The 22,653-nt window shown below is 38.2% G+C and overlaps 3 protein-coding genes across 8 annotated transcripts in view; 2 read left to right on the top strand and 1 right to left on the bottom strand.

Annotated features, from left to right (window-relative positions):
• The first annotated feature begins 5,504 nt into the window (after positions 1-5,504).
• Positions 5,505-9,205, top strand: LOC106456098 (CD209 antigen-like protein B). Its single transcript, XM_013908402.1, has 6 exons — positions 5,505-5,622; positions 5,820-5,936; positions 7,202-7,453; positions 7,540-7,703; positions 7,837-7,973; positions 9,040-9,205. Exons 1-6 carry the CDS (start codon positions 5,505-5,507, stop codon positions 9,203-9,205), a joined length of 954 nt encoding a protein of 317 aa, XP_013763856.1.
• A 192-nt stretch (positions 9,206-9,397) lies between these two features.
• Positions 9,398-15,011, bottom strand: ttc8 (tetratricopeptide repeat domain 8). Of its 2 annotated transcripts, XM_005724073.1 has the most exons (15): positions 14,780-15,011; positions 14,467-14,490; positions 14,146-14,266; positions 13,977-14,040; positions 13,723-13,882; positions 13,448-13,537; positions 13,315-13,359; positions 13,138-13,223; positions 12,950-13,037; positions 12,743-12,853; positions 11,323-11,462; positions 11,046-11,220; positions 10,793-10,915; positions 10,155-10,238; positions 9,398-10,063 (listed from the first exon to the last, which is right to left on the bottom strand). In XM_005724073.1, exons 1-15 carry the CDS (start codon positions 14,891-14,893, stop codon positions 9,947-9,949), a joined length of 1,542 nt encoding a protein of 513 aa, XP_005724130.1. In that variant the 5' UTR covers positions 14,894-15,011; the 3' UTR covers positions 9,398-9,946. The 2 variants fall into 2 exon arrangements, with proteins under 2 accessions (XP_005724130.1, XP_005724131.1); XM_005724074.1 differs by lacking the exon at positions 14,467-14,490.
• Positions 15,012-15,574: 563 nt separating this feature from the next.
• The window catches only part of eml5 (EMAP like 5), a 50,667-nt gene continuing 43,588 nt past the window's right edge, over positions 15,575-22,653 (top strand). For all 5 annotated transcript variants that reach the window (XM_005724070.1, XM_005724068.1, XM_005724069.1 and 2 more), the window contains exon 1: positions 15,575-16,093. In XM_005724070.1, coding sequence (XP_005724127.1) covers positions 15,897-16,093 — 197 coding nt within the window. In that variant the 5' untranslated portion in view covers positions 15,575-15,896. The remainder of the gene's footprint in view (positions 16,094-22,653) is intronic.

Genomic DNA, 22,653 nt, shown 5'->3' with positions numbered 1-22,653 from the left:
ACACAGTTAGTGCTCATGCTTGTGTTGCTGCGTTCTCAGTTATTCTCCTGTTTGAATGGTGAAGGCGTATTTGTCGGCTGGTGGATGGGAATGTGCTCACTGTTGCGTCTCTTGTTTCCAGGAGGATTGCGAAAACATGTGGAGGACACCGAGGAGGACAAACACTCACCACGGACTATAGATGAGAATCACAGCACAGGCGCAGGAAGAACACACACACTGTGATCGTTGGCACTGCATTCTGCTCTCTTCACTGTAAATAAACGCACCATCTTCATCTAGAAGTCCTGCATTTGGGTTCTCTTTCAACCAACCCTGACAGATATTGTGTTACACAGTTAAACCCAGTTCATCTACAGCACGATGCTGTAGTGTGTTTTTTGATATGTCATATACACAAATTTAAAGTGTTTGACATTAACATAATGTTTTACTGTGTTTTTTATACCCCAGCTTCAGTAATATATTTTGACAAATACACTAATGAGGAGTTATATCTGTTTACCATCTACACTGCTGTGTATCTGGAACAGTCCACTTGTTAAAAATGATTTATTAATGTTTTAAGAATCGTATAATTAGCGGTATCAAAGGAATTCTTGGTTTTAATGACCTGATTATTTACCATCCCTGGTACAGATGGAGAGGTTAGTTTATACAGGTTAAGATGAAAATACTAACAAACACATCAAATTTTACTTTGTATTACTAGCTGTAGAAGACATCTTGGAATGACTGATAATAAGCTGTTCTTCACATTTTGTAACTCACAAAAAATACAAAAGTGTAGCAAAATGTCATAATGTTATTGGGATTACATGGACTTCCTCTGGACTGGATTAATGATTGAGTTAATTAGTTGCACTGGTAAGTAGACTTTATTACCATCACACAACACTACAGTGTCTATTTCCCTTATTTATTGTTAAAGCATCCTGAGCCACCAGGAAAATGGAAAGTTAAATAAAATTAGAGTTTGGTTCACAAGAAACATACTCTTATTATCTGCCCAACTTTAATTTTAATGCAGTTAACATGATTATGTGTGTAAAGTGTAATCAACGTGTTAGCAGTGTTGAGTGGACTATTTCTACTTTCTGTGCTTTGAGGCACTTCTGAAGCTCCACAGCCGAAAGTTACGTCTTTGTTTTAAGATTTAATTGGCTGTGGTTTGATCTTAATGGCCCTGGGCAAATATCTGCTTACAATTAAATCTGCAGTGTTTTAAAAAGTTTGTCTATTGTTAAAATGATTTATGAGTGCTTTATAAAATCTGCACTTTGAAACAAATTGCTTTGTTTCTCAATTTTATAATCTGAATGCTTAGCAGCCTCTGTCTAGAGGGAAATGAGAGGATTTACAGAGCATGATAAAAAGCCCAAGGAAATTACAGCAAAGCCATTCATTATATTTTAGTCGTGATTTCTAGCTGTAGAAAGTATGTAGGAATCATATAGTATTTTGGATTGATTGATAACCAGATGTTCCTCCCAGATGTTCCTCACAGCATTATTGGGATTGTAAGAAACGGACTGAGTTAATGAATCATTTCTGAATGAGCATTAAGTGGATTTTGTTTAGTCACAGAAAGCTAGGCTGGGTGTTTCCTGTTTTTGTGATAAGCTAGGCTAACTAGCTGCTGTCCATAAATGTGACATATAATATTATAAATGTGCTTCCTCAAAAGAACAAAAGAATATTAGCAAAATTTTAATTAATTGTATATTTAATAATCTAGGAAGATTTTGAACAAAAATGTAATTACCCAGCAGCTTATGCTTCTTCCTGCTCCTTTTTGAACATGGATGTTATTTGGAGTTGTGGTTGCTCGTTTTCCTTTTGTTTGCTTTGTTCATTTGTCTCTTTTAATTCTATTTTTTTTTATACTTTTTCAACATGTTCAAAATAAAGATTCAATCAATCAATCAATTACCCAGCAGTCTTAAAACAAGTTTACATGTGCAGCATCAGTCACAGTATTATTACACAGTATGCTAATGTTTTTCAAACGTTAGAGCGATATTATCTCATTCTTGTAAAAGGCATTACCTCAACATGCAGACCAGGGTTCAAACGCACACACACATAGACACACACACCTTATCGCTGGTACAACCAGGAGAGACAAACAGATCAATAAGCGCTACCTGCACCAGTCAAGAACTCACAATTACCGTCGGTGCCTGAGGAGAAGATGACATTTGAAAAGATTTCTCAAGATTTCAGCACAGATGGCCATTCAGTCTCTCACCGTCAAAGATTTCGACAAGGTACAGCTCACTTTACAATCAAATTCCAAGCAGTTTCTGTTCTGCTTTTTTTTATACCACCACTTTACTCCCTCCTTGTGAAATCTGACCTCGTGGAGCTTTCACTCGTTTACTCATTTTGGTTTCAGATACATGTAAAACATTTGTAATAAGTGTGTTACATTGTTTAAAACTACACCACATAGCAGATTGCTCTGTCACCTATTAGGAAAGTCCCCATTATAAATTTATTTGATTTACTGAAGACAAAATATTTTATTAGGATTTTTAACTGAGAGGAACATTTTCAAGGTCTGTTTGCAGATGGAAGCAGACCTGCGTTTCCACACCACCGACTGGTTATACTGAGTCTGAGCCTGCTGAATGCTGTTCTGCTGATAGCTGCTGTTGTCACTGGGATCTATTGTAAGTATGAGAGTCAATAAGAAACTCCTTAATCTGAAGTATAATCCTTGTTCTGTATGATATTAATCGCACAAAGTAGTAGAACCAAGTACGAACGATGGTATGAAACTGCAGAAATTCATATAATTTACTTTTACATATACGAATATCTGATTGATTAGAGTTTATTTCTAGACCAGAGTTTCTTAATGTTTTCAGTGTGCCAAATGACACAGAGCCACACTCAAGAATAATACTGTATTTGTAATGTTTCATTTTGGACACATTGCAAGCACAGCATTTGCGGTTTATGTTGGTATATGCCATTTTCACTATCATGAAACAGGTATGTGTTGCTTTGCAGTTGCTTTGGTCGCTAGATGGTTGCAAGTTTTGCTAGTAGTATGCATGGAAGATGCTAACTTGTCTACTAACCCTCACTAATTACTTACCGAGCAGTATTAAACTGTGAAAAGTGCAACTAAATGAAAATCGTTTGCCTTCAAATCAAAACTTCTGCCTGGAGAAATGTGTTAGTTGCCGCACAGCTTTTACTTTGAAAGCAAATGTCGTCTGTTTCTGCGTTTTGGCACACTGCACCTAGAAGAGTAAATGGTTACTGTTTGTGCGTACAATAGTGTCTTTCATACAAATTAGAGGTAATCAAAGCAATCTGCTGGCAAGGTTTTTCACTCAGCCATAGTCAACAACCTGAGCTCAATTCCAGTCACTGGACCTTTCGGTGAATGTAGTTCTTTGTATAGTTCTTTGTATATATTAGCTGGTATCTGTGTCTGTGACAAGCACTCATACTGTCTATAGATGCAATACGCTAACAAATCTACTTTGAAACAAATATGTGGAGCCAACATGACATCTGGAAAACTGAAGATCACAAACCAATGGCTGACATCACTGTGATTAGAGCAATCTTTTATATTGACCCTCTTTTCCTTTCTTATCTTTCAGGTGTCAAAGCCAAAGACTTTCAGGTTTCAGATTCATCTGTTTCACCCTTGTTGATTGAAATGAACCATCTCCGCAACCACAGTGGTATCATCAAAGAGAGGCTGGAGGCCCAGGCAAAACTGGTGAAAGAGCGCACCAACCACGTGCAGCTAAAGCTCCAGGTGAAGCAGTTGAAGGTCGAAAATGATTTGCTTCAGCGACAAATTGAGACACTAAATGCAGCGAAATCAAATCTCCAGACAAATAAAACTCTCTTAGGTAAGTTCAGCCTCCAACCCGTCTTTGTGAACATGCAGCATGCTGTGAATCTGCACGGCTTATTGTGAGATAGTAAATGGTTGTTCGATCTCTCTTGGAACAGAGGAAACCTGCGGCAGATGCCCAACAGGATGGCTCCTTCTTAAAACATCCTGTTATTATTTTTCTCACCATGAAATAAACTCCAGAAAGAACTGGACGGAGAGCAGACAATACTGCATTAATCAGGGCGGTGACTTGCTTGTCATCAATAACTTGGAGGAGCAGGTTGGTCAGAAACGAAGTCTTTTCTGCTTAAATAGTTTATTTTGTAGGCCTCTGTGTCTGGTTTTAAAATGCCAAGAAATTCGAGCCCACCATGTGTGAGAAAGTTATCTTCTGTTAATGATTAAGATTCATTTCAATTTCATAATCTTGGTGCATAAAAAAGTAAAGTCACAATAATATACGTTTAATTTTGGCAATTACTCATTAACTTGTACGTTATTAAGAGCTTTACACTCAAAAACTTTACCATCTCTGCTCGTGTGTGGGTCTGTGTGGGTGGGATTTAATTAGACTGAACTTACTTTAAACTGGCAAAGTAAGAAAAATAGTACTCGTCTAACTTCTTAGAGCAAATATGTGACATCTTGATAAAGGCTAACCACGGGGAGCAAATGTTTTATATTCATGATAGCATTGCTCAGCTATGCCTAAACGAAAGGGCTTTTAAATTCTGTTTGATCACACCATACTTATTTGTCATCATTTAAAAATCAAATTGAATGTCTGCTTTCTCATAGCTCCTCATAACCGACAACTTTCAAAAAGTGAGCAGCTCTGGCGTATGGTGGCAGAATGGATACTGGGTCGGCCTCACTGATGTGGTGGCAGAGGGAACGTGGGTCTGGGTTAACAATGTGACCGAGGTGGATTCAATGTAAGCGACTCGTGCAGCGCTATGATTCATTACTGACAAATGTACTGAAAACAAGTTCCTCTCTAAGCGATTGTGCTTTACTCAAGGTACTGGAGAAGTGGGCAGCCCGACAGCTCTGGTGAGGAGAAGAAGAACTGTGCTGCTTTTCTTTTCTTTACCGATAATGTGAAGACGTGGTACAATGTAGAATGTAGCAGCAAACAGCTGAACTGGATCTGCGAGATGGAGCCAAAGCAAACCACAAGGGGACCTCAATGATGATGTTTCACAATAATAATAATGTCATAAAATCTCTCAAATAAATTAGCTGTAACTTGACATGTGAAAAATCGTGTTATACCCTACTGTAAGTGACACGTTTTCTGTTTTTAAAGTATTTTGACAACACTCAGCATATTCAGTTGTGTATGGGGGAAAAATGTCTGCAGTATCTGGTCTGTAATGATTTTAAGATGTTTAATGCTTAACTTGATAAAATAAAAATTCATCCTTAAAGAATATTTCTGATCCTAATCTTGTTTAGATGATCTGAAAACTCTGCTGTTCCTTTACCTCCTGTAAATGGTTAACAAGTAAACTTGATTTTCTGTTTGCAATGTTACACACACACACATGCCCAAACACCCGCAGGGCAATGTCCTAACAAATACTCTCTCTTTCTCGGGTGATCTTGCTGCACTCTTCTCATCTCGTCGATTAAAATGGAGGACGACGGAAATAATGCTGGCTTTTTTGAGAGTACTTATAATAAACTGACTTATCCTGAGGACATTAGTGAAGATGACCACTCTTTCAACTTGAACCAGGAGAGGCAACAAGGTAAATGACAAGAAGATGAATGATGATTAAGGAAATATGTTTAATGTTTCTTCTCTGCCAGAAACTAGCTTTGCTCTTCACAGCACTTTTTATAACTTGTGATTACACATCCACATTTTTGCCCACCACTTGGGTGTTATTTTGATGTTGCTGTATTGTGCATGGCTCTGATATTTATCCACCACTTATCTGTGTAGTGTCCCTGTCCACAATGGGGCCTGGATCCTGTTTAAATCGTTACAAAGTGCTTGCAGTGAGCCTGGCAGTGCTCGCTGCCTTTCTGCTGGCAGTTGATATTGGCCTGGGAGTCTACTGTAAGTGATTACTGCAAGCTGCAGTTTTTGTTATATTGAGAAATTTTTTAAATCTTAAAAAAAAGGTTCAACAGGAGGGGAAATAATCATCTCTTGTGGGAAAATCGAGGTCAACAAAAAGGGATTTGATTTATTCTCACCTGACTCTTTTTATCTAGTTTTAACTCCCTGGTTTGGTTTTCCACCCTGTAGCTTCACTGCTTATTCACCTGTGTCTGTGTCCTCAATAGGCCGCTAATTTTACTGAAAAGTCTCCAATAAATACTGTTTCACTACCTGCCTGCCACTAAAGAGTAGCTAAAGTTAGCAGGTGAATACAGAAGAAACATTAGCATCTATGAAACCGGATGTTATCCCCTCAAATTCATGGAAACCAAAATAATAAAGCCCAGTCTTTTTTTCATAAACTGTATAAGGTTGTTTTGTGTCAGCTTTCTAAAACGTTTGTTTCTGCTGCCCTCAAGTGATCAAAAAAGAACAAAACAGAAAATGCAGGTTTAATTACTAACATTACAAATGTACCTTAAATAACGGTCACTAAAGTAGCATCAGGGAAATTCAGAGTTTGTATTCCCTTAGAAAAACATATTAGTTGGCGCGTTTTTTTCACCTGGTTGCAAACACAGAAAACTTTCTATACATGATTTAAGCTACAAAATATGAGGAGCGCTTGATTATTTGATTAATAAATATGTTAATTTATAAAAATGGTTATATGCTTTTGCATCAGTGACTATTATATCAGGTTTTGCCCACTTTATTGGCTAATATTAGATTACTACAGATCACTCATGCCAAATGCCAGACTAATTTGAGTTTTAATTTAATTGCAGTATTTCTGTTACATAATTTATCCATATAAGAGGACCAACAAGCTGATAACTCAGTTGTAAATACCTGTTACTTCTTTGTTTAGAAAGGGTCACCAGAGCAGGTGGATCAGCAAACGTGGCATATTTAACCAGGATTTTTGTTTCCAATCTTGAACTGGGATCTTTTAGTTGTTAGGCAAATGTATTAACAACTATACTAAAGAGCTATTCACTATGTTATTTAATTATGGGACAATTTTAAAAAAGGAAAATGTGTAAACTGTCTTAGCTGTGACCTAAAAACTGCCTGTGTTCTAGATAATAAATAAATATTTTTAAGTGAGGTTTGTCTGCTACTGCTCTTTTGTTATTTCCGTTAGAGTTCTTTCTTCAGCTGTACCAACACCGTAAAAATTGTACAGTTTTTAAAGTCTTCCTTTTCTCTACTTTCAGACTACAGACTTACTTATGGGAACCATTTAGTAACAGACATCAGCACTGAGATTGCCAAATTGCAGGCTACTTACAACGCTGCACTCCAAAGCAAGACTGAAGCCAAACAGGAGGTGGCGAAAGAGATCAAGTCGCAGCAAATTACCAAGTGGGAGCTTGACCATCTGAACAGAAGGAAAAAAGATACCGAAAAACTAATAGACAGAACTGAAACGGAAATAGCGATGTTGGAATCCCACATGCCAATGCTCAGTGAGAGGCTTTTTCTTTATTTATCATGTTAATAAATGCTCTATAATTGTTATGTCATTCCTTTTTTTTTTGGTTTTTGTCAACAGAAGAGGGCTGCAGACAGTGTTTGCCAGGCTGGACTGTCATTAATTCCATGTGTTACTTCTTCGCTTTATCTGAGGAACTCTCACGGAGATCATGGATGGATGCCAGACATTTCTGCAAGAGGCAAGGAAGCGACTTATTGGTGATCAACAGCAGAGAGGAACATGTAAGACTCAACATTTAAACAACACAATGAAACTTACTGACAAACTTACAAGTTCCACTTCTCATGAACAGCACTAGCATATATGAATGTTTGTGTGTGTTTTCACGTACATGTGTATTTCCTATATTGTCAGATGGCCCTTGCTGAAATTGTAAAAATGTCTCGAGACCCCTCGAGATCGCTTGCCCACAGTGGATTCTGGATTGGACTGAGAGATGCAGATGTGGAAGGAAGTTGGACATGGTTGGATGGGACAAGGGTGGAAGAGGGGTATAAATTCTCCTAAAAATCTTAATCCATAATGACAAAGTGAAAGAAGTTTTCTTGCTATTTTTTTTTTCAAATCAACATTTACATAAGTACTCACAGCCTTTGCCATAGCACTCAAAATTGAGCTCAGATGCATCGTGTTTCCACTGATCACTTGTCAGAGGTTTCTATTAGTTTTTGATTGGAGTTCATTGTGGTAAGGATTGTATCAATGCACAGATCTGAGAAAGGGTACAGAAACATTTCTGCACCCCTGAAAGTCCCGATAATGGCTCCATCATCAGTAGATGTAAGAAGTTTGAAATCACCGGGAATTTTCCTGGAGCTGGACGCCCAGCCAGTCTGAGCAATCAGGGTGTAAGTGCCTTAGTCAGCGAGAACTCGATGGTCACTCTAATAGAACGACTCTCAAAGTTGTTCAGGTCATGTGCAAAATGCTCTGGACTGATGAAACAAAGATTGAACTCTTTGGGCTGAATGCCAAGGATCAGCCCCTAGCTAATTCTATTCCTACAGTGAAGCATGGTGGTAGCAGCATCATGCTGTGGGGATGTTTTTCAGCAGCAGGAACTACTCAAGACTACTCATGGTCGAGTTGATGATAACTTGCTCCAGAGCACTATGGACCTGGGACTGGGGTGAGGGTCCATCTTCCAACAGGACAACAACCATAAAGGTGGCAAAAGGTGCTTCAACAAAGTATTGAGTACTGAGCAAGGGCTCCGAATACTTATGTACATGTTGTATTTTTGTTTTTTGCGTTTAATGCGTTTGCAAGAATTTCAAGCAAATCTTTCTGACTTTGTAATTATAGGCTGTTGTGTAAAACTTTGAAGTGAAAAATGAATCAAATCCAATTTGGAATAAAGTAATGTAATGTGACAAAATGTGGAACAAGACAAGCGATATAAATTCTTTCTGAATGCCCTGTAACCATTATCCACTTGTGACAACGTAATTTAAGTATATGTCAGTTTATTAATTTAAGTATATGGTAATTTCCCATATATCTCTGTCAGAGCACACATAAAAAACACTAAGCAAAGTTACCCATCTCTTGTTTCAGGTACTGGGATATTGGAGAGCCTAACAACCAAAACAATGAAGACTGTGCTGCTATGTATCCCAGAGAAAACCCCTTTCATTCATGGAACGATGCTCCATGCAACTGGAACCTGAAATGGATTTGTGAGAGGACACCAAGACCTTTTAGCTCTAGCTTAAATGTTTAAACAGAGAGTCAAGTCTGGCTTTAAGGCATGGACGTGTCTTCTGAACTTTTTTTTTTCTTTATTGTCATGTCTTTTGCAAGAGACTACAAAATGTCCAAGAAGATTAAAATAAGAAAAATACATCTGAGTTATAAAGGCATCTACAAAATGTATGCAAATTCTGTAACTGTTACAAATAAAACCTTTACCTTTACTATGTACACATATTTTACCACTGTACAGATTTGTACACTAACATGCCAGTGTTTCAGGAAAACCTTTACATGCCCTCTAAAGGTCATGTTAGTTAGAGCCCAAACATTTACCATTTAATGGGCTATGACTGAAACACTTGACCTAGACATTTTAGACCTAGCGTTTCATCAACTACAGCCTTTTGAAACTCTACTGAAATAGAGTTTTACAGAGAACAGTGAAAAAATCAAAGAAACAACCAATGAGCTTATTCTGTACACAACAATAAGTCTACAACAGCTCAAGCTGGAATCAAATAAGGACGATCACATCACTTTTCAACACTGAAGTGTAGAATTACAGTTAACAATTAACACTTCAAAGGGTCACCACTCATTTTGCTAAAGAGCTTCAATTGTAGATGTATCTAATAAACTGGCAGTTAATAAATAAACACAAGCCAAAACGAATCCCACTTTGTCCATTTCCAAGACTAACCTACCAAATTATGACTTTTTTAAAGACTGGGTTAAAAGAAAACCCGGTCGTTTGCAGTGCTGTGGTCCCTCACAGCACTGCAAAGTGCTGTCGAAGTTGCTTGAGAAGCTGCTGAGTGTCGACGTGTTCTGGGAAAGCGTCCTCAGATTTTTGGGCTGCACTGTAGCTGCTCTGAAGGTCCCCAAGCTGGACACAGACAAGAAGATGTAAAGATCACACTTTGTCACTTTTAATCGCACTTGCATGATTTGGTTGGACCTTGATAGCGATAAATTACCTTTTCAGAGAGAATGGAGAGATTGAAGTGTGGCTCGTACATATGGGGGGCCAGTGATGCAGCAGTCTGAAGGAAGCCTTTAGACTGGATTAAAGGCAGGGAAACAATTAACACCTGTCATGAAAATGTATATGAAAATGCAGTGTTTACAGATTTAAAGTTTTATTTTCTTTAATTGGAGCGATCCTTACATCACTTTGCCATCATCATTATCACTATGAAAAAAGCTGGAAAACCCTGAAAATTTAACCTTTTAAATCATGTTGGCAGCAGAAGTGTTAAGCAGGTGGATTGCTCATGCTCCTCCTGCTACTGGAAAAATAAAATCCCATATATCTCATGACGCTTTGTCTCATATCAAGCTATTATTGCTAAATTGCTTTATTGCCTAGCTCTTTGTTAGAGTAACAGGGGCTTACTGAATATTGGATTTATATTACGCAAGTATAATTTGAGAGATATCTTTTGATAATATGAGCTGGATTACAGTTTATATGACGCTAATAACTACATTTTAGTGATTTTCTTATAATGGGCTGTGTTATATCACATTAGAGGTCGAAAGGATCACCATTATGATTTCATTACTCATATTTTAGCAGCTTAACAAAGACAATGATTCAAAACTATGTCTTTACCTGTTCAATGTGACCTTTTCGCAGCTCCAGCACAGCCAGGTTGTTATAAGCTTCAGCATGGTCATTATTAAATGCCAAAGTCAGTTTAAAGCACTGATAGGCCAGAGTCAAGTCCCCTATTCCCTGTAAACACAGAGCATATTCTAAATTATACGATGTAACGTTGTCATTTCAATTAACTAAGTGTCAAATTATGTTAACTGTGAACCATATATGGAAGTGAAACATATTAAGTAATTTTCTGTTAACTCACAACAGCCACGTGTCCTATGTTGTACCAGACATCAGCCTGCTCTTCATCATTGGCCACCAGGGCCAGAGCCCTCTCAAACGAGGACAGAGTCATATCGTACTGCTGGGCGTAGAAACAGCACAGGCCCAGGTTGTTGTACAGTTGGCAATTATACACTCCCATCTGGAGCAGCCGTCTAGCAATGGGTGAAACATATTAAATCACAGATGGTAAATAAAATCTCATCAGATAAATTGTAACAACACATTACACAAATTGTACAGAAAGTTTGTCTGACCTATAGAAGCGCAGAGCAATCTCAGGCTGATCTGTATAGAAGTGATTGCTGCCTATGCAGGCTATGGCCTCCACGTGAGTGTTGTCCTGCTTCAGGACGTCTTTATAGTACTCTGTCGCTGATGAAATGTTGTTCATCTCCTGTCAAAATACCATTTTAGAGACAATTAATGAATGGACGGATGGATGGATATCTTTAATGATTCATGCAACTGTTGAGGTTATACTCCATGCAGCTATGGTGGAAAGTTTACATTAGTCCAGTGGTTCCCAAATAGCTTGGAGGCAAGTCGTTAAGATTTTGTGTCAACCAAACACTATTAGTGTAACTGAAAGCCCTTTTGTCTTTAACCTCAGCAATTCAAGTACTAAGGTTAATATTGCAAAGAAGCTGTTGTTAAAGCTGGCTTCCTTTAACTATGACTGCTTGCAAAGGTGAAGCCATTTCTCCACTTCAGTGACTTTGAAAATGTTACTCATTCCTTAATTTCGTCCAGACTTGACCATTAACAGTCTGCTTTCAGGTGTCAGCCTGTCACTGCTTGGCCAACTAAAGCTGGCCAGCTCTTAACTGGCAAGTGTAAGCAAGACCACACATCACTCATATTAGCTTCCTTTATTGGTTGTCAGTAAGTTTTAATTTTTTTTTTCTTTGATTTTAAGTGATTGCAGGGGTTGGCACCTCCTTAGCTCTCTCATTGAGCAGGTCTGCTGAGCAGAGGCTTTTGACTGCCCTGTGGTCCAGATTAAAACAAAGAGGAAATCAGAAACTTAAATGTACCTTCTCCTACATTGTGGAGCAAACTGCCTATTTACATCAGGGGCATTAGACATTTTTGAAAACGGTCTTTGGTTATTACACCAGACTAAGTCCTGATTACTTTGAATTGTGCTTTTACTGTTTTTGTTTTTTCATTTTGTTTTCTTTATTTAAGCAGTTTTATTGTCTTATTATTTTATGACATTTATTCTTTTAGCTGTTAAGCACTTTGGGATACATCATAAAAACATTCCACTTGACTTAACGGCACAAAAAACAACAAATTTAATTTAATTTTAATATACCAGAACACATCAGCGTCCCTGACTGAGGAGGATAAAATTTGTGATGATGTAAAACTGAACAATTTCTTCTGAAAGGAAAACCACACAAAACCATCTAAAAGGAAAATAACTGTGAAGAAACGACATCTTTTGGATCCAGCTGAGAGTGCCAAACAAGCTAAAGAGCCACTCTGAAACCCGAAAACACTTCTAAGAGACACTCTGTCTACTGGAAAAGAGCTTTTGAAATGAACCACAGGCAGCTAGAACTTGTCTGAATTGTGTTAAAGTGCCTGATAAGGAGTGGTTATGTGATATTCGACAATGCAATTAAATAAAAAACTGACTATATTCGAGATGATGATGGCATACTGTACCTCATGGATACGAGCTATTCCTGTTAGAAGGGTAACCTCTCCAGGGAAGTGGTCCAGGCCTTGCTTGAAAAGACTGAGAGCCGTTATTGGCTGATCCATACGCTGATAAACCTAAAGGAAAATGAAAACAAGAATAGTGATTTCAAGAAAAACATTGCTTTAGAGAGAGAACCTTAAAATGTACAAACCCTTGGCAATAATCACTACCTTTGCGAGATAGAGATACGTATCTACCATCTCTTGGTGGTTGAGAGCTGATCGAAACTGTTTTTCTGCTTCTCTATATAAACCAAGCCTAAGAGGAGAGAAACAGACATTACATAATTTCATATACATAAATGTTAATTTAATCAAACATTGCAGTTGAATAATATGAAGGTTGGTGTGTTACTTGCCTGTAGTAGCATTTTCCCAGCTGAACTTTCCACCACCAGTCTTTGAACTGTGCATGTTCAGTAGCTTGAGCAGCTAAATCCAAAGCCTGTACAATGAATATAATATTTCTTTACATACAGTCCTGTCATCTAATGTGTGGTAGTTTTCTTTACACTGCAGATTTGTGTATCGCTTACATTTTTCACATCATTTTCATGATGGAAGATGTACTCAAATAATGTCTGTGGAGAAAGAAGATTGCTTCACATGCAGGAAAAACACAATAGAAAACAACTGATAAATGTCTGGAAGTCACAGTTTGAGTCTTACCCTGGATAAATTGGGTTTTTGGGAATACTTGGCCAGATTTAGTCTAGACAAGTTTATAAATGGTCCTTCGGGATTTGTTAGCATTGAAGCCTAGAAAAACAATAAAAGAAATAGGTCATGCTAAGAATTTCAGGCTTTCAGTGTAACATAATAAATAATAAAATGACTGTTGCTATCAGTCTTACATTAATATATTGTCTGCTGCATAAATTAACTTGAGAAAATGCAATAGAAACAGGCATGTGTCAAACGTGGCCTTTAGTAGGAATACTCACTGTCCCCAGACGAATGAATCTACCAGAAGAAGCGGTGACAGGACGAGCTGTGCTTGCAGTACGTGGGGTTTTGATGGCCTGCTCCATTGTCCCAGGGCGCCCGGACTGTGTGCTGGGTCTCACAAATCCTGTTATTGGGCGTCCTGATTGTGTCATGGGCCTAGATTTCAGGAAATAAAATATATCTGATTAGAGAATAATCACGAAAGCTTCATCAGTTTGGTTTTTTGTTTTCGTTGTCTTGAAAAACCTACCTGACAGCTGGTGTGGGACCTCCACCATGACATGTTCCAGGAAGTCTCAGTGATGTACCAGGTCCTTGCAGAGATCAAGTGTTATAAAAAAAAAAAAAAACTAATTAAGAAAATGTTCAAATTATTAATTTAATGAATTGTGGAATTCGGAGCAAATGCTTAAACTTACGTGCAACTTGAGCAATAGAGCTTTCATCCAGCATCATCTCAGCAATCCCCTCCTGGTCAACCTCGATTTCATCTATGTAAACCATCTCTGTAAGAGCACGGGTTTTCAAGCTCCATGCAGCCTATGACGCATGTACGTGCACACACACACACACACACACACACACACACACACAAGCAAGTTTTAGTCATGTGAAATATTTCAGATTTATTCCACATTTATGTAGAAGAAGGCATAAAACAGTCTGGAGCTACAACACAAATTATCCATAAAAAAGAACAAAATGAGATGGAAAACAGAGACATGTGCAGTCATGGTTACCTCTGAGATTAGCAAAGATGAGTCCTTAAGATAGAGTGCAGACAGTTAGCGAGAGAGTAAAGAGATTTAAGAAAAATGTGAATAAATGGGAAGGAAGCAGAACGAACATAAGACACGATAGAAATGAGACTTGAAAAGAAAAGTAGCGTATAGCAACAGCTACTAAGTTTATAATAAACTGAATAAGTATGATGAAATGCTACGTTAGTGAGATATAAACAACACAGACTCGACTAATCGGGATTATGCAGCAGGTTGTCCAGCTGTCCATCGTTAGCAAGCTAGGCTAACCCTGCTAACTTCACCACAGTACCTGGTCGTATGGGTTGTCTTGTAATATTTTCGTACAAATATCAGAACATTGTTGGAGTTTCCGCCTCCTGAAATAGCTCCACGCCAGAAACAATGGGTCCATCGTCACTTCCATTGCTTTTGCTAATCAGGGAGAAATAGCGTAGATCTAAAAGTCAGTTAGCAAGCTGCTAAGAGAAGCTGACTTGAAGGCGAGACCGAGGCTTCCTCTGTCGCTCGGCAACAGCCTAGGAGGGCGGTCCTTCACTGCCGCAATTTCCTCAAAAGAACTGAATAAAATAAAAGAAAGTAAAATTAAATTTAATTCATGGGACATCACTGTTCTTTTTAAAATTAATGCATTAATTCAAATTTGATTTACAAGAAATATAGATCAAATAAAATAAATAAAAATATAAATCTGTGGAAGCAGTTAATTTAGGTGAGTAAAGAACTTTCTTACTCATAACTCTTTATATAAGTCATGAAACACGCCACACTTAAATAAACACTTTGAATACTTGAATGGACTAAGTAATACATCATTTTTAAACAATTAAAATTTCAATTACCTGCTTTTGGTATTTTTTTAATTATATGGTTGAAAAGAACACATTAAAAGCACAAATGCTGACATTAAATAAAAAATATTCAGAAATAGGGTCTAGCACCCGGACTGCTTGCTTCTTGGTCATGACGGAGTTGTCCTCTCCTGCTTTTTCCTCCTGAGTAAGTCAAAGCATCTGATTGGGTAACGGACTCCTCCGTCATCTTTGTAGGCGGTGCTTGTGGAATAACAGTACAGCTCCATCTTTGTAGGATTTGACAGGAGCTTTGACCCAACTCGAAGAGGACCGCGAGCCCGGGGCTGAAGTACAAGTAGACTGAATGAAAACACAAGCGTAGAAATCAGTTTCTTAAACAGAGGCAGAGGGCTTTCATTTTACCAGGCAGCGAGTCTTTTAATTCACATAACCCGCAAAGATGCCCGATTTCAACGCTTGCTCTTGACTCTGGTTGTTTCCAATGGAACTAGCCTAATGGGACACGCGGGCTTCAAATAAATTCTTTTTGGTGAATGACACTATATCCGAAAGCCTGCGTGATAGCGACAGAGAGACACACACGGAAGTGCGGACATGGCTGACAGGACTGCTCCCAACTGCCACCTGAGACTGGAGTGGGTGTACGGATACCGGGGACATCAGTGCCGCAACAACCTGTACTACACCGCCGCCAAGGAAATTGTCTATTTCGTTGCCGGTGTGGGAGTTGTGTATAACACCCGGGAACACAAGCAGAAATTTTACCTGGGGCACAACGATGACATAATCAGGTAGTAATGACATGTTTATATAAACATATAAATGCATTTCAGCACCGTGGACAGCACCAGACTTGAAACGTGTACTGAAAGTGTAGAGTTGTCATTATTGGAGCTGGTGTCACCTTGTGCAATGTAATGCGATATTTTTCAGCTCCACGGGGAGTGCACCCCTACTTAGCAGCATCCCTAGTTTGCTGTGGGTTCAATATTTTGCTCAAGGGCACTCCAGCAAAGCAAGGGGTCCTTTGAAGACTGCTCTTGCTCCCATGTTGGAAGGAACCACTACACTAACATTAATTACTAAACAGAAACTAATATTTTAAAAATTATTTTGTTGAGTTCATGTTTATGCTTTAAAATTATTTGTCACTGACAATCTACTTTTAAACAATGTCATCCTGGGAAAAGCAGCAACTCATTCGTACAAAAAGGACGAATGGGTTGCTGCTTTAATATAAAATGTGGTTTAATGTAAAATATTTGACATTGATGCTCAACATTTAGTCATTTTTAAAAAGAAAGGTTGACAGTGTAGACAGTAAAGTGGGCATATTTACCTCTGTGCAGTCCAATACTAATGTGCAGTATCTGAAAAATGCACTTGAACAAAGCTGTCCTTGAAGGAATCCTTGAATTGGAAAATTGAGGTAATAAGGGATTTAGTAGCTCGACCTCTGCATCTCAGGGAAAATGTTGAAACCTTTTTTTTAATAAAAAGTTATCATTAATCATTATGTCACTCATCTTTCTCAGCATGCTGCACAACAATGACCTGTGACCAGTGGTTTAGTGCTTGTGTTGACATATGTGCGTCTGTGTGTGGGTTGGCCTGGAGATGACTAGCTTTATACTGTGTCGGTCGTCAGCTGGACTCCTGCTCCATTATTAATCGGACAGTAGAGATACTAACCCTCCGCTGCCCTGTGAGTAACGTGCCTGAGTTCAAATGGTGAGCAGGAGGAGTCACAGACTAAACAATAATCTGATATATGATCTGCAAAACTGTTGAAAGTACAAAAGTGGTAAATTGGTGTAAAATCTGCAAATTTGATCAGAGTATTTCAGTGTGAAATGCAGAAACCTCTCATAGCGTGACCATGTGCTTTTTGTGCAGCCAGGTGGTTTGAACTAGCGCTATGTACTTACAGTGCAAGCTAAATAGGTCCCTTAAGCTGTCATTTATTAAATGCCAAGTAATAGCCATTTTAAAGGCCTCGAAGGAGTGCTTATGAAGCTCTTTTAAATACTGCCTTTGAATATGACTTCTGCGGCACAACCAGGAGCAGTGCTCGCCACATTCAGATCTGAATTATCACGTTGCACAAACTCATGTGGAAGAGAAGTGGCTTCTTTAGACGGACTTAAAATTCAAATACTGCTTCTCTTCATTTTCTTGATGCACTGTTGCTGTAGATTCGTAAGCAATTTTTACATTAATTTGTACTTTACAGGGTCATTGCAGCACTTGTTTTGGGTAATCCTGTAAAAAGTCAATGAATGCCTCTCACCTGACCCACTCATCATCACCTGATTTTTTTGTACAATGGCGCCATCAAACCCACCATGGCGCCATGGAAAATTTAATGGCATTATTATTATCAAGACTGGGCGTGCTGCTCATATCAAGGTAAAAAAAAAAAAAAGAATTTAAATAAAATCCTGTAGTAGCTTTGTATACATGTTGTATACATGTGCTCACCCACTCAACTTCATCATGGTTTTAATTTCATGATTTTAAATAGAATCTCTAATTTAATATTTCTCAACTGTTTAAAATTGCTGTATTACAAATACATTTTTGGCACAGCAGGAATCAGACATTGAAAGATTATACAAGAAGTTTTATCCAGACAAAAATGGATTCATGAAGGTATGTTGTGTCAAAATGTTAAAATATAATAATGTGAATTAAAAAGTGCAAAATTTCAACCTATCCATATATACCTAGGACATTTATAACTCTGAGTATTTTCACAGGTTAAATTTTTCACAGCTCACTTTGACGGGGTCACATGGGAACATTTGTCAGATTAAACTGATTTTACCCATTTCTCCCACTTGGTTTTATTCACCCTGAAGTCTGTTTTAACTGGTCTCTGAGTAATGTGGAAGAGCTAATTGGCAGGTTTACACATGAATGAAAGACTGAGCAGACAATGATGCAGTAGTCTAGCCTTCTTTTGGTTGGCCTTTTAGGCAGTTTTAATGCTTTGTTAGAAATGTAAGTAAACATGTTACTGGGCGATAACAGAATAGACCTGGGAGACTGTTAACGACCTCCAGTTAGAGCAGAGTACTGTGAGGCACATCATTAGAGTGGGTAGCCTTGTTAAAACTGTTTTTTGCTATTCTTTCCTCATATCTGCCGTTGTTCCAAACGGCTTTTATTCAAGTCAGAAACTCTAAGAGCCCGAGGCTCCTGCTAAACCTCAGCAGAAACAGAGTTTTTCCTGCATATAAACAGTCTTGGCTCCCACTCAAGAAAAATCATTAGGACTATGATTAAAAATACTCTTCACTCTTCTTAATATCTTTAATAACCTGGGTTGAAGTTACACATAAATACTTTTTTTCTTTATCAAATGTCCAGAAACATGAGAAAAATGAACAGAATTCTATCAGGAAACTTAATACAGTTAAGTTTGGCTAACTGTATACAGACCAATCATGCTTATGTGTGTAGGAGGCATGATTGGTCGGATTGGTAAGCAAACCCTGAAGAGAGGAAACACCCTGGGAAGGTTGGCTATACTGCTGGAATGCACCACTTTAGAAAACCCTTAGTTTTTTCCTACCAATCATTAACATGGTTAACACATTCACCTTACATGTGAAAGATCCCTGGGAGATCACAAACCCTGCCTCAGGGTCGCAAGCTAATGCACTCCAAGTGTCGGTGCCAAGCCCTGATAAAAAGGAGAGTTGCATCAGGAAGAGCCAGTCGGCATAAAATCGGTGCCAAATGAAATATGCTGATCCATCCACCGTGGTGAACCTTAGGAAAATAAAGCAGCAGCTGAAAGCACCATTAACGGAAAAATAAAGTTTGTGGAAACTCTTTTTGACTTTAGTCTCACCTCATATTTTTCACCTGGTTGTCTGAGCCACAGTTTGAGACCCACTGGTCTATACTACAAAGCTTAAACCCTGACACTCAGAGCACATACTGTCCACGCAAAGACCGATTCACACGAGTACATTCAAAGCAAAAGGAACAGCTGGCTACACTTTTAACTCTTAGGAGTCTTACTCACTCCATCAGCCTTATGGGAAAAAAGAGGCTGATCTTTATCTGCCGTGTTCAATGGTAGTTCAGTCAGTAGCTGACCGGGAAGGGGGTGGGGGGAGATAAATAATAAAAAATAAACAAACAAAAAATACAATGGTACTGAAACAAGCTAAATTTTTAGTTTTAAAGCACGTGTGCTGGTATTGTTCTAGAATTTCACAGTGGTTTTCCAGTTGAGTTACCCATGACCCAAACCTAACTGCACACTCAATTCAGGGATAAAGAGATTGTTAGGAAAGCACGTATTTGCAGGGTTTTTCCTGTACTTAAAAACCTTGGCCTCCACCAAAGAGGTTTTAGCCTCCTCTACCAAGGAAATTCACAATGGTTTTAATAAAATAATTTAAAATCAATTATTTTTAAGTGGGGTTGGCCAGAAATAAGAGAGATCTACGCAGATTCTTGCAGACCAGACGTGCTTGCAAAGTCAACTCCAAAGGCCAATTTGAGGCAGAAAAATCCCTCTTTTGTTACATTTTATTTCATTTGTGGATGTAAATTCACAAAAGCGTGGGAAGATAGAGGCATGGCGGCCTTCTCCGTGTAGTCATTATTTGATGGTCTAGCCTTGAACGCGAGTTTCATCATCACTGTGACATGAACAGCAAACGCAATAAACAGAATACAAGAAGCTGCCTTAAAATGCAAGCAATAAAATAGGCCTGTAACTTACACAAGCTCTGTATTCATACTGAACATATGTACATGTGACCTCATGTTTCAAACTGAATGTAAATCGAGCAATGAGAGAAAGCACAATTACTCTCTGGCTGGACAATAACAGGCTGATAAGTCATTTTTTGTTTCTGCACTGTGATCTTTTCTGCATGTTTTCTTGTTTTGATCCTGAGAGTTAATGAGTTAACGAGAGGGTTTCATGAACACAGAAATAAAAGGCCATCTCCTGTTACTCAGAATATCATGTTACCTCTATGATGGATCACGGCCAGAATTATGGATTATAGATGCCAGAGTGAGGCTGGTCTTGTCTCGGTGAGCTTGGAGAGATGCTGTGAATACATTTCCATTAATACTGCTGCAGGGTTTGTACAATAACAACGTGTCTGGCTTGCAGAGAAGAGTCTGTCTGTCCACAAACTAATGATATGAACAAAAAAAAGCATTTTTAATAATAATAAATACAGTATTTTGACTACTATTGAACAAGTTAGAGCTGTGCATGTGAAACAAATCACTGTGATACACTAGAGCAGTGTGTGAGAATGTGCTTTCAGATAGTTTTACTGCTGACAGCAGCTATGAGAGCTGATATGATTTACATATCCATCTTTGCGTCCATCTTCCATTGTCTTAGTGTTGATTAATATGGATGGTTTGTGATGATCTACTTCCTAAGACGTTATCTTTAGCTTATTTTATATGCAGGCGCCAGCCTCAGTATAATATCATTCTCTATGGTAATTGTTCATTTTGCTTTTTCTAGATCGCATGCTGGAAATGTTCAGCCACCATATCCACAAGGAAAAAGCCTTATTGGAACACTAGACTAATCTGTTACCAATAAGACTGCCTGCTTCATATCTTTACATGCATTTCCACATTGCCAATGAGTGTATTTGCATGCCTAAGTATTATTATTCTTCCCAGGTTTTGGGTTAATTTTGTTAATTGTGTTCAGTTATGTTCTATATTTTTCACTATCACAGCAAGCACCTTGCATTTACATAGCTATTATCATGGGGTGGTAATAATAACAAGGTTTTAAATACATGTGTTGTTTCAGTCCTTGTGTTGTCCCAGTGTTGCATTTATTTTGTATATATGTGTCTCCCTCACACATATATACAGAATCATTTATCAGTTCATCCCACTGAGTCACGAAGCAGGTGAAAGTTTCTGCATTTAGTAATAAAAATATTTCTTTGGTTTCAGAGTATCGATAATTGTTGTCACAGGAAGCACTACAGTGTATTTTTATATTTATTTTTTGTCCCTAATTCTATTGAAGTATTCCAGGTAGGATATCTAAGTTTCTTAAAACCAGGAAAAGACTTTATCCAGATGTGTGCGTGTGCAACACATAGCCAGGATACTCTTAAAAAGTCTCAGCACAATCACAAATGCACTCACTGTTAGTAGCTGCCAGGGCTGCTCTGTAAAAGGAAGCTTGTTCTCTAAAGAGCTCATCTGTCGTACCCAATTAAGATCCTCCAGAGTTTCGTACAGTTACTTAGCACAATGGTATGATTCAGCAGTGTTGTCACTGGGGTTAAAAATATATATAACTGACTGTTTTAAGTGGCGTTATGAATGTTTTACACTGATGAGGTGGAAGCGGCTACACATGCTCAGATACCCTTATATTATACTTCACCCTTACCATAAACAGCCTAGATGTCAGTGATGCCTTTTTGACTATTATACTACTTTAAGTATTGTTTAATTGATATATGAAGCATATATTGCTTCTGTGAATCCTCACATTCAAAAAAATATCATTTACAAATGATTAGTGGTTTCTTGATAATTAAAGCAATTAATTTCTGTTCCTTAACTAATCATTTAAGGAAAAAAGTAAAATGACAATTTTGGTTCTATTTTTGTAACGTCACTAAATTTCTGTAAAATCTTTGCCCCGATCATCATCTATCTAATCAAGAAGAGCACTACTCTAGATACCTGCTGCTTACTTTATCTTTTCTATTTTTAGTTTTTGGAGCAAGCTGATGGATTAAAAACACTTTGCAGTATCCTGGGAAATATCCTCTACTATATAGACCTTCTGAAATGTCCTAATCCGCTGCTTCTTTTTAATCCAGTGTAGGGAAAATCAGACAAAGAAAACTACTGTTGCATGTGTCTCGGGAGCTTACTTTAAAATGAGGATCAATTGTGGCCTCCTGTACTTTAATGAGCTCTGTTCATGGGGTTTCCTATCTGTCTTGCAAACCAAGCGTGTCGTTCCTGTGCTCTATTTTTGCATCCTCACTGTCAGAAATCAGCTATATCTATAAAAAAACAGGGAGTTAAATCGCTGCTCTGTTTGCCGTATAGCTCGTTTTGTACTACAGCATTATGCAGATGGAGGACAGATGCATCAAACAGCCGTAGCCTATATGAAACAGGAGAACCGTGGAAATGCACTGCAGGCAGAGTCATTAGTGATGGCATTTAACAAGCTCTTCAGCTGACAGGAATGTAAGGGAAACAGTCTGGTTGTAGCTGGCTCGAAGACTGCATTTGATTTTCACGCTGTTAAGGGGACCTACCACATTTTAACTACAGGATAGGAGTTATAAGTATCAGCACTTCCTTTTTT

The sequence above is a fragment of the Pundamilia nyererei genome, unplaced genomic scaffold (genome assembly GCF_000239375.1).
Source record: "Pundamilia nyererei isolate P.nyererei 1_Seehausen unplaced genomic scaffold, PunNye1.0 scaffold00010, whole genome shotgun sequence".
NCBI classification, from domain to species: Eukaryota; Metazoa; Chordata; class Actinopteri; order Cichliformes; family Cichlidae; genus Pundamilia; species Pundamilia nyererei.
The sequence above is the reverse complement of the archived record's forward strand: the minus strand, read 5'-3'. Positions and strand labels throughout refer to the sequence as shown.